Source organism: Natator depressus, chromosome 2, assembly GCF_965152275.1.
Source record: "Natator depressus isolate rNatDep1 chromosome 2, rNatDep2.hap1, whole genome shotgun sequence".
Taxonomy (NCBI): Eukaryota; Metazoa; Chordata; order Testudines; family Cheloniidae; genus Natator; species Natator depressus.
Window position 1 is genome coordinate 35,137,989 of NC_134235.1, and position 12,864 is coordinate 35,150,852.

General features: G+C 41.6%; 1 protein-coding gene across 27 annotated transcripts in view; it reads right to left on the reverse strand.

The window, feature by feature from the left end:
• Positions 1-12,864, reverse strand: part of RIMS2 (regulating synaptic membrane exocytosis 2) — a 737,938-nt gene that overhangs the window by 195,291 nt on the left and 529,783 nt on the right. For 4 of the 27 annotated variants that reach the window (XM_074943965.1, XM_074943967.1, XM_074943971.1 and 1 more), the window contains one exon: positions 1,646-1,711. The exons of the other annotated variants lie outside the window; for them this stretch is intronic. In XM_074943965.1, the coding sequence (XP_074800066.1) occupies positions 1,646-1,711 (66 nt within the window). The remainder of the gene's footprint in view (positions 1-1,645; positions 1,712-12,864) is intronic. 27 annotated transcript variants of the gene reach the window in all.

The window sequence follows — 12,864 nt, forward strand, 5'->3', positions numbered from 1 at the left end:
CTTTTCATATTTTAACATGACAATTGAGATCATCTTCGGTACTCAATATCTTAGTTAAATTGGGAGAATGCTAGGGGTGGGGGAGAGGTGCATTTTCAGTTAGGGGTCCTCAACTGTGAAATCTGATTCTCATATCAGTTTGCTAAACTGAGAATTTGTTTACTTCCAGGTCATACTGAAATGCCCATTTGTTCCTTCAGCCTTTTCCTTAGGGATAGGAGTAAGATGATGGGTTAGGGTGTGGTAAAGTTCTAGTTGCCTTGATCGCAGGGATTTGGTGCAACTGAGTTGGTCTGATCTTTGGCTTTCTTTTTATTGGGGATATTTTGGACTGGATGTAGATGCATCCAGAGCAGTGGATGAGACCATTTGGTAAAAATTGCAATACATAAATAAAATACAATAAACTTATGTTGTCTGCATCATGACTCCATGGCCTTGGAATGGTTCATATTCCATTCTAACTCAATGACCTTGCCTAATAAGTAATTTGCATTATTATGATTATTATGCTTACATTTATTTTTAATTATTTATAATATAATAATTTTAGGAAGAGAACTGGCATTTCTTGAAAGAAATCTAGCTGAAGTTCTACACCATATCGTAAAAACAAAGTAAGGAGTGGATGTCACTCAGCAGGGAAAAAAGGAGATGGAACACCTGGATACTCAGAGAACAAGAGTTTTTCTAACTGAGTTAAATTCAACCCTTTTTGTGTCTTTATTTTTATTAATAACAGCATTTAAAACTAAATCAGTGCTGTATTAATTATAAAGTTGTAATGGTGGCTATTTATGAAATGATCAAGACTATCTTGATTTTAGGAAATTAATTGTTTGTATTAATTATATTTTAATAAATATATTCAATAAAACATCAAACCTCTATTTTAAAATATTGTAGAGGTCTTTTACTGTAGACAATTGTAATGTATAAATATGAAACTAAATTTTACAAAAGGGATATAAATATGATTGTATTTGTGTATGAGGTTTGAATGTAGACTAAATAAATTGCTTGTGGTTAATGAGTTATCAATTCTCTCAACTCTTCTCACACTTTTGAGCTGACTAGATGTAGTCTCAGAATTGTGCAAATTTTCAGATACACTCCAAAATTTAGGAGGGACAATACTGACTTAGTCTCCAATTCAGCAAAGAACTCAAGCATGTGCTTAATCACACCGAAATCAATGCAACTACTTGCATGCTTAAAGTTAAGCACATGCTTAAGCACTTTGCTGGATCAGAGCCTTAAAATAATACAACTGAGAAAACTACACTGCCCTTTTAACAATAAAATTACTTTAAAATCCTAGCTATGGGAGGCATATTGTAATTAAGGGGGAAACCACCTAACTCACCTAAATTGTTGGTATTTTCCCCCACTCCTCCCTACCAATAAACATGTTTCCTGGTAACATTTTTAGTTAAAATACAGAAAGTAGTTCATGTAGTGCTAAAATAACATTTAGCATTTCAAACCATGAAGCCTGATTGCTCCAAATTTAAACAATACTCCATGAAATGCATTGTAAATTTCAGTATCATGATTCTTGGCCAATTCATAATTCTACAGTACACTGCTCACAAAATGTTATATTACTGAAACTTATCTATTTCTACTATATAAATGAAAATACCTTTCAGGAGTATGGGTAGTGTCGTCATAATATGTATTAGGCACTCTTCTCTCCTGCCTAGTCCTCCTGAATATGAAATAAATAGCACAGATATTTAGACATTTTAATAGTGCCTTATAATTGAGTGTTTATCCTTGTTGTATCATAGAGATGATGCACATACAGTATGCTAGTCCACTTCCTGTACAGCAATATCTACTAAAAACATAAATATTCAAAGCCAAATTAATTTTTTTCACATTCAATTAGTATTCAGCCATGATTAATAATGTATTCAGGCCTTGTGAGCTATACAAAGATTTTTCCTAACAGCTCAGTCATATCAGCATGTAAGTGGTGTTTAAGCAGGTGAGTATTTCAGGAAATATAAGATATGGATGTTGTGAAATTCCATGATTGGTAACAGAAATCAAAAGTTAATTTCCTTATTGTAAAGTGAATCAATAAATAGCTGAATGGATGAGAAATACATCTCCTGCACCTACATGCATAAATCAGCTTCCATTGTTCTCCAAGCACAAGCCCTTTGATGTAAACAAAAAGGATGAAAATAAAAGAGTCATGAAGGCATCTTAAAAGAATAAAAAACACTGTGGTCTCTTAAGTGATGAAGCTGGGCTTTGAGATGCCAGATGAGAAGGGAAGCGTTCAACAGAGTCCACCCAAAACTCAAGTTTGATATGAGTGTGACTAGTGAATATTGGCATAGCTAGACTACATACACAGAATGTTTTCCTTTTAAAATGAATTTGTAATAAAAATGTTGAGACCATTCATTATGCTACACTTTTGAGTTCATCTGAGTCTCTTTAAAGGGAGTGACTGTGGAAGTGTGAACTGTGATCTGAACCAAAATCATTGTATTGAATTTGTGAATAAGGAAAGAAATATAGGAGGAAAGCAGCTGAATGATTTCCCAAGTATTTATAAAAGGGCAAGTAAAACTCTGAAAGGCCAGCTGGGATGATGGCTAAAATGACTTTGATCTGAGTAGAAATTAGGTGCTGTGTGGTAAACTGGGGTACCAACTAGTGCAACCATCTGGGCTATTACATTAAAAGAGGTCAACTACAAGTTGGAAACAGGGAGTTCATGAATTAACAGCCACAAGGACTCCTCATTGTTAATTCATGTTTCAGCGTGGTATCCATGTTAGTCTGTATCAGCAAAAACAGAGTATCCTGATATTAATGGGTTCCAAACAAAAGACAACCTGCAGTAATAGCAAACTGCCATAAAGAATGGCTATTGAAAGATCTAAGACAGTTTCATGGCATAGGTTCCTTTTTTGTTTGTGAACAAAGATCAAGAAAGCTATAGATGAAGTGCAAGTATATTTTTACTCTGGAGACACAGGTGGACTCAAATGGCAGCTAAATCACTGAAAGACATACAGAAAACTGAAATGGTTAGAGATTAAATGAAATGATTATCAAGAGAGTTATGAAAAACTGAAAACCTGTATGGAATGGAGACATGATATAAAGGAAGGCTGAAGAATACAACATCTAGAAAGACTAGAAACTAAAGGAAGAGCAAAAGAGAAATGCGCAGGCAGCCATCTCACACTGATATCCACAATGTCTAGTCTAATTGACAAGAAAGAAGAAAATTCCAATGATGAGAGCCCACGGGAGGTAAGTAGCTGGCCCTAAATAGTTAACAACAAGCACTGCATGGCAACCATCAAACAGAAAGAAGCAGCAAGTAGTCCTGATTAATGAATCCATCGTGAGAAATATGCCACAAGATATCTTTGGGCCAGATGAAAACAGGATTGCCTGCCTTTTCCTGGATGTCAGCACAAAATATGTTATAAAATAATGTTTGATATCCTCATGAACTATAGAAAATTCCCAGTGATTGTAATCCATGTGAGAATAAATGACACCTGTGAAGGAATATTAGTATAATCAAGAATGATTTCAGGAACTGAATTTGGAATTGATGTAGCTTATCTTCTCAGACATTCAGTGTTAAGTAAAAGTGAAAGAGGTATGAGACTGATAGTAAAGACTAACAGTATAAAAAAGTGGTGTTTGGATTTAAGGAACAGTTCTTGATGAGAGGTGATTGAATGAATTAGCTGGTCTTCACATGGGTTGTAAATTGGATTCAGATGTGGTATATTGCTTGTTAGACAGGTGTTAAACTAGGTATATGAGAAGAACAGGGAAGGTTTTGCATAACTGAAGAAATTTTTCATGTATTCCCAAAACACAAACTCAAAACAAGAAAGAAGATTTAAACTATTTGATTTTTTGTAACTGATACTGAAGAATAAGATAAGTACTGTGCATTAATTAGCACTCAAGTGTCTATGAACAACTGTCAGAATATGGGATAAAAACAAGAAAAAGTAGGAGAAATGATGGAGACTATAATCTATTAGATTTAACTAAAACTTGGTGAGATGATTCTCATAACTGGAATGTCAACATAGATAGATACATACCACTTGGATTGAAGAGATCAAAACATTCCTTAAATCTGAAGGCACTCTGAACCTCAACAGACCATTTTAATAGTTGAATTAAGCCTGCACAGCACTATTTTTGCTTTACTAGATTTCTTTTCTGACTCCAGCTGAAGTTTGTTACAACTACTTTGAGCAGGGGATTAGATTTGATGACCTCCTGAGGTCTCTTCCAAGCCTAATATTCTATGATTCTGTACTCAGGGCTTTGTGCAAAGTTACAAACTATCCCACAATTCACATATGGCTTTTCAGTTATACATATACACACGTTCATGTTCTGGCATTACTGATCAAAATTTTTCTCTTTTAGGTGACTAGCACAGGTGCTAAAATGAGAACTCTGAGAGTGAGATCCTGAGCTAGTATAAATTGGTATAGCTCCATTCTTCAGTTATGTTGATTCATAGCATCTGAAGATCTGGCCCACAGTCTGAAACCAGACTCAGACAAACCAGGGTAACTGCTTTTTTATTATGTAAAAATTAACTAATTAATTAAGATCGCTATTTTAATTGGCTAATTTCTTTTCATGCTTTCAAGAAATGCTTTACATATGCAGCAATTTGGTTGAATTGTCTCTGTCTTCTTGAATCACAAGACTGTGATTCAGAAGATCTGGAGCCAGATCCTCATCTGTTATATGTCAGCGTAGCTCCAGTGACTTTCTACCAACTGAGGCTCTGGCCCCAGGAATATATTTCCTGCTCTGCTGTGAAATTGTTATATGATCTCTGGCAAGCTGCATACCCTCTTTCTCTCTGTGCCTTTGTTTCCCCATTTGTAAACTGGGAATAATCACACACACAGGAGGCTTGAATTATATTTGTAAGCAATCTTGAGGGCTTTAAATTGAAGGTACTTTGGAAGTTGTAATCTGAATGTTATTTTTCTCTTTTTGGTCACACAGCAGTGACTGAGGTACCTTTTGAATGTTCTGTGTAATTTGGAGATAACACTAATGTGTCTGTTGCTTAACTTATTTACATGTTGACCTACACTGCAAAAAGCACTATATCTTCATATTAATATATAGCTATGCAGGATTTAATGAACAAGATTGCTTTAGGCTAACAAGTAAGATAGAAGATTCAAGCAGAGAAGAATGCATCTGGATCATCTGCTTATGAGTAAGGGGGGACTAATAGAGAATGTGGGAATAATGAGGAAGCTTAGTACCATTGGCCGTTAATTACTTGCATACACCATAATAATCAACGGGTTCAAAGGCTACAGAAGTACAACACTGAATTAGATAATAAACACAGCAGATTTGAGAAATCTAGTGAGTAAATTACAATAGAAGGTAAAATGCAACAATGGGGAAGAATACTAAAATACTTCATCGAGATACAACAGGGCACAATAACCTATGAAGAATCCAAAGTACAAGATGTGGCTAATTTAGCTTCAAGAAGGACTGCTCAATGATCTGAGGTTAAAAAAACCCTACTTGTAACAGCTTACATTCTCTGCTGTATAAATCTCTCTAAATTCTGATTGACCACTTTATGTTCTCCAGGAGCTTTACCAAAATTCCCTGATAAAAATATGCATATAAATCCAAAAAAAATTTTTTTAAAGGAACCATAATCCTCAGATTAGGCAAAATAAATGGTATAAAGCTTGCCAAGTAATAGCTATTTATACACACACACACACACACACACATGAAGAAAACATTATAAAGGAAATAAAGTAGCTATATTAAAAATTCATGATCGTTCAAAATGTTCATGAAGGAGTCAGATTCTAATCTCAGATGTACAGAGCATATTGCCATTTATATTAATACATATTCTGTTTTGTTCCTGGGCAAGAGAAGATATTTAGTTGCACAGTGAAATTGCTTTATTAGTGCCATGCTCCCTAGAAACAGAAAACAGGACAATTTTTTCTGTCAGGACAATGATCCCCGAGAACATTTCCATGCCAAGAATGACCTGCTCTACTTGCTTTGACTCATACACCCACCAACAACAGCTAATATACAAACCTAACTGTGAAAATTTAAGCAACTTAACAATACATATCTTATGCTCTTGCACCTACAAGTGCAAGTCTTATCATTATCACAACCACTATACACCACAGACCAGACACCATAACTTCTGCACACAGCCCTTTACCAGATTACCTCCCTCACCCTGCACCTACACAAGGAGTTGTGAATGCTGGGTGTAGTAATTGGTTTGGTTTGGAGACCATAGGTTGGTAAAGTGGTGAAGTGATCCAGTTAAAGTGGATGATGGAAGACTGGCATCCCCAGCGGGGACAGAGTTCATACTGTGGTACATTGTTGTGGTGACAGAGAGGGACAGTCTCCATGCTCTCCGTTCCAGTTGTTCATACCACAGTAGCTGGTGGTAGCCAGGAGGAGTAGGTTTGGAGCCCTGGCAGGTCCATACTTAGTGCAGTGTTTTTGGAGACAAATGAACCATTGTATCTTAAACTTAAATAATAGTAATAATAATATAATCTGCCTGAGGCTAACAATCATCATGGAAAGTTTTAGCCCAAATGATTGAGGTTTGGCAAAGTTATAACCAGCTGAAAACAGAGTCTTGTAATAGAAAGTGTTAGGAAAGTTTCTTCTTAGCATGTGTGCAATGTGCCTCAGGTGGCATGTGACCAGGATTAATCACTGAATTTTGTCCACTGGTTGGATCATCAGCTTCCCCAGTCAGGGCCGGGACTGACAGGGAGTGTGACATGAACACATGCAGCACTGCCTTGAGAAGTGTGTCTGCACAGTTATGGCAGAATTAACCTACTGTTAATTCACTCAGGGAAGGTGGCACAAGCCACAAAAACAAAAAAATCTATGGTGATGATTTGTTAATCATTCAGTTTAGAATAACCAAACTCTACTGTAGGTAGCTTCCTAGGTAACAGCATTTATGGGTGTTCAGTCTCATAACTCACAGACTTTAAAGCCAAAAGGAACCATCATGATCATCTAGTCTGACCTCCTGCACATTTCAGGCCACAGAACCTCTCCCACCCACTCCTGTAATAGAGCCATAACCTCTGGATGACTTACTGAAATCCTCAAATCATGATTTAAAGACTTAAAGTTACAGATAATCCACCTTTTCCACTAGTTTAAACCTGCAAGTGACCCATGCCCCATGCTGCAGAGGAAGGCAAACCACCCCCAACCCCACCCCCAGGGTCTCTGCAATCTGATCTGGGGGAAATTCCTTCCCAACCCCGAAAATGGTGATCAGTTAGATCCTGAGCATGTGGGCAAGACCCACCAGCCAGATACCTGGGAAAGAATTCTCTGCACTAATTCAGAGTTCTCCCCAATTATTGTCCTATCACCGGCCAATTAAACTTTACATCATCAGGCAGCCAGGCAGAGCTTGTCAAACTGTCCTGACATGGAAGAGTCCTCAGAGGAATTGTCATGCCAAGGAAATGTATGAGAAGGAATTTTTGAACAAGGTACCTTTAGGATTTGAAGAGTTCTGTGGGAATGTAAAAATTCTGGCTACCATTTTATTTTTGTTTTTATCTCTGTCAAGGTTCCTCCCCCACTCTGAACTCTAGGGTACAGATGTGGGGACCTGCATGAAAAACCTCCTAAGCTTATCTTTACCAGCTTAGGTCAAAACTTCCCCAAGGTACAAAATATTCCACCCTTTTGTCCTTGGATTGGCCGCTACCACCACCAAACAAATACTGGTTACTGGGGAAGAGCTGTTTGGACACGTCTTTCCCCCCAAAATACTTCCCAAAAACCTTGCACCCTACTTCCTGGACAAGGTTTGGTAAAAAGCCTCACCAATTTGCCTAGGTGACTACAGACCCAGACCCTTGGATCTTAAGAACAATGAACAATCCTCCCAACACTTGCACCCTCCCTTTCCTGGGAAATGTTGGATAAAAAGCCTCACCAATTTGCATAGGTGACCACAGACCCAAACCCCTGGATCTGAGAACAATGAAAAAGCATTCAGTTTTCTTACAAGAAGACTTTTAATAAAAATAGAATTAGAATTCTATTCTAATGAAATCAAGGATGGTAAATACCTTACAGGGTAATTAGATTCAAAACATAGAGAACCCCTCTAGGCAAAAACCTTAAGTTACAAAAAAGATACACAGACAGAAATAGTTATTCTATTCAGCACAATTCTTTTCTCAGCCATTTAAAGAAATCATAATCTAACACATACCTAGCTAGATTACTTACTAAAAGTTCTAAGGCTTCATTCCTGGTCTATCCCCGGCAAAGACAAAATGTAGACAGACACACAAACCCTTTGTTTCTCTCCCTCCTACCAGCTTTTGAAAGTATCTTGTCTCCTCATTGGTCATTTTGGTCAGGTGCCAGCGAGGTTACCTTTAGCTTCTTAACCCTTTACAGGTGAGAGGAGATTTCCTCTGGCCAGGAGGGATTTTAAAGGGGTTTACCCTTCCCTTTCTATTTATGACACGCCCCCCAAATCTCAGCTAGGGTGAAACACTGGCTGGGATTTCTTCCTGGAGCTCTAGGAAAACAGAGTTAATAAGACACATGCATCTCTAAATATGCTACCAAGTACATAAAGACTAACAATATTTTCCACATCTCAAGGACGATTTTAACCAGTTGAGTCTGGGAAACTTTCACGTGAGAGTGCATCAGCCACTTTGTTAGAAGCTCCTGAGATGTGTTGGATGTCGAAATCAAAATCTTGGAGAGCTAAACTCCACCGAAGAAGTTTTTTGTTATTTTCTTTGACGGTGTGAAGCCACTTCAGTGCAGCATGGTCGGTTTGCAGGTGGAAACGCCGTCCCCAAACATATGGGCGTAGCTTTTCCAGAGCGTAGACAATGGCGTAACATTCTTTTTCAGTGATTGACCAGTTGCTTTCCCTCTCAGACAGTTTTTTGCTGAGGAACACTACAGGGTGGAATTCTTGATCAGGTCCTTTCTGCATTAAAACTGCTCCCACACCACGCTCGGACGCATCTGTGGTTACTAGGAACGGTTTGTCAAAGTCTGGGGCCCTTAGTACAGGGTCAGACATGAGGGTCGCTTTTAGCTTGTTAAAGGCCTTCTGACACTTTTCGGTCCACTGAACAGCATTTGGCTGTTTCTTTTTGGTTAGGTCTGTCAGTGGGGCGGCGATTTGGCTGTAGTGCGGTACAAATCGTCTGTAATAACCGGCCAAGCCTAAGAAGGATTGAACCTGTTTCTTTGACTTTGGGACAGGCCACCTTTGGATAGCATCCACTTTGGCCTGTAGGGGGCTGATAGTTCCTTGACCCACCTGGTGTCCAAGGTAAGTCACTCTGTTTAGGCCTATTTGACACTTCTTAGCCTTAACAGTTAGTCCTGCCTCCCTTATGCGCTCAAGGACTTTTTGTAGATGTTCCAGGTGGTCTGCCCAGGAATCCGAAAATATGGCCACATCGTCAAGGTAGGCGACTGCATATTCTCCTAATCCCGCTAGGAGACCATCTACAAGTCTTTGGAAGGTGGCGGGTGCATTTCGCAGCCCGAAAGGGAGTACATTAAATTCATACAGCCCGAGATGTGTGGTGAAGGCTGACCTTTCCTTGGCAGATTCATCTAGCGGTACCTGCCAGTACCCCTTGGTTAAGTCCAAGGTAGAGATGAACTGGGCCCGTCCCAGTTTCTCTTATAGTTCATCTGTGCGTGGCATTGGATAGTTGTCTGGGCGAGTTACAGCATTTAGCTTACGGTAGTCCACGCAAAAATGTATTTCCCCATCTGGTTTGGGAACTAGAACCACTGGAGATGCCCATGCACTGTCAGAGGGGCGGATTACACCCATCTGTAACATATCCCGGATCTCCCGTTCTATAGCAGTTCTAGCTTGAGGAGACACCCGGTAAGGTTGGACTCTAATTGGGCGAGCATTACCTGTGTCAATGGAGTGATATGCCCGTTCAGTCAGTCCTGGGGTGGCTGAGAACGTTGGCGCGTAGCTAGTGCACAGCTCCTGGATCTGCTGTCGCTGCATACGCCCAAGGGTCATGGAGAGGTTCACCTCTTCCACACCACCAGCACATTTCCCTTCGTAGTAGACACCTTCAGGCCACTCAGCGTCGTCTCCTCCCTGGGCTGTAAACTGACAAACCTTTAATTCTCTGGAATAAAAGGGCTTTAGAGAATTAATATGGTACACCTTAGGCTTTCGGTTGGAGGTGGGGAATGCTATGAGATAATTAACAGCTCCCAGGCGCTCCTGGACCGTGAACGGCCCTTCCCACGATGCTTCCATTTTATGGGCCTGGAGCGCCTTTAAGACCATGACCTGGTCCCCTACTTTGAAGGAACGCTCTCTGGCATGTTTATCATACCAGGCTTTTTGCTCTTTTTGAGCATCCTGTAAGTTTTCTTTAGCAAGGGCTAAAGAGGTTCGGAGGGTGTTTTGTAGGTTGGTTACAAAGTCCAGAATGTTAGTTCCTGGTGAAGGTGTAAATCCCTCCCATTGCTGCTTCACCAACTGCAATGGCCCCTTAACCTCACGGCCATATACAAGTTCAAATGGGGAAAACCCTAAACTGGGGTGTGGTACAGCTCTGTAGGCAAAGAGCAACTGCTGCAACACTAGGTCCCAATCATTGGAGTGCTCATTTACGAATTTACATATCATGGCCCCCAAAGTTCCATTAAACTTCTCCACCATGCCATTTGTTTGATGGTGGTAAGGAGTGGCAACCAAGTGATTTACCCCATGAGCTTCCCAAAGGTTTTTCATAGTTCCTGCCAGGAAATTAGTCCCTGCATCTGTGAGGATGTCGGAGGGCCAACCTACCCTGGCAAAAATGTCTGCTAGTGCCTGGCACACACTGTTAGCCCTGGTGTTGCTTAGAGCTACTGCTTCCGGCCATCGGGTGGCAAAATCCATGAAAGTCAGTATGTACTGCTTTCCTCTGGGTGTCTTTTTCGGAAAAGGACCCAGAATATCCACAGCTACTCGCTGAAATGGAACTTCAATGATGGGGAGTGGCTGGAGAGGGGCTTTGACCTGGTCTTGGGGCTTTCCCACTCTTTGGCACACCTCACAAGACTGGACATAGGTAGAAACATCCTTGCCCATTCCCTCCCAGTGGAATGACCCCCCCAAACGGTCTTTGGTCCTGTTCACCCCAGCATGGCCACTAGGGTGATCATGGGCTAAGCTCAAGAGCTTGGCCCGGTATTTAGTTGGAACTACCAACTGTCTCTGAGGATGCCAGTCTTCCTGGTGTCCACCAGAAAGAGTTTCCTTGTATAAAAGTCCTCTTTCTACAACAAACCTGGATCGATTAGAAGAGCTGAGAGGCGGTGGGTTGCTCCGTGCCGCCGTCCAAGCTCTCTGGAGGCTTTCATCTGCTTCCTGTTCGGTCTGGAACTGTTCCCTTGATGCTGGAGACATCAGTTCCTCATTGGATTGTGGATCTAGGCTTGGTCCCTCTGGAAGCGATATAGGGGATGGAGCTGTTTCCGTTGACTGTGAACCGCTCTCCGCTGGTGCACTATGTTGGGGTTCAGGCTCCGGCTGAGCCTCTTGTGTCGGGTTATCGGCTGCTGCCAGTTCAGGGTCGGTGGGGCCCTCTGGTGTTGAGGTTGCAAGTACTGGATTCAGTGCTGGCAATCGGTCTGGTGTTGGTTGTTCGGCTGGTTCCGGTTCTGGGACTGGTTCCGTCTGGGTCTCTGGGACTGGATCCACTACTGCTGTTGCAGACATTGGTCTGGGGTCCGGGTCCATCACCTCTGACCTGGTCCTGATAGAAGTTTTCGGAACAGAGCTAGGCCTCACGGCTTGTTTAGCCTGGCTGCGGGTGACTGTTCCCACCCTCTTGGCCTGCTTCACATGATTGGCCAAGTCTTCCCCCAACAGCATGGGGATGGGATAATCATCATAGACTGCAAAAGTCCACATTCCTGACCAGCCCTTGTACTGGACAGGCAACTTGGCTGTAGGCAAATCGAAAGAGTTGGACTTGAAGGGTTGAATCGTCACTTGGATCTCTGGGTTGATTAAATTGGGGTCCACTAAGGAAGCATGGACTTGTGCTCCGGTGTCCCTCCACGCAGTGACCTTCTTCCCGCCCACACTCACAGTTTCCCTCCGCTCCAAGGGTATCTGGGAGGTATCTGGGCCTGTGGACCTCTGGTGTGATTCCGGTGCAATGAACTGTAATCTGTTGGGGTTCTTGGGGCAGTTGGCCTTTACATGCCCCAGCTCGTTACATTTAAAACATCGTCCAGCTGATGGGTCACTGGGGTGAGGAGGGTTGCTGGAGAACGGGGTGGTGGGACGATAAGGGGTCTGGAGGGTTCTTTGGGAGGTAGGTGGGGCTTTGGGCGGCCCCCGGTAATAGGGTGTGGTCTGGGGTTGTCCCTTCTGGTCTCCGCTCCAACTGCGACCAGTTTTTTTCTTCTCTGCCACCTCCACCCATCTGGCTCCAATCTCTCCTGCCTCGATTACAGTTTTGGGCTTCCCATCTAGGATGTATCTTTCTATTTCCTCAGGAACACCCTCTAAGAACTGTTCCATTTGCATTAGGAAGGGCACATCTACTGGAGATTCAACACTTGCTCCTGATATCCAGGCATCCCAATGTTTCACAATGTGGTAGGCATGTCGGGTAAATGACACGTCTGGTTTCCACCTTAGGGCTCTGAACCTCCGACGAGACTGCTCGGGTGTTATCCCCATTCTGACTCTCGCCTTGGATTTAAACAGTTCATACTCGTTCATGTGTTCTCTAGGCATTTCAGCCGCCACCTCAG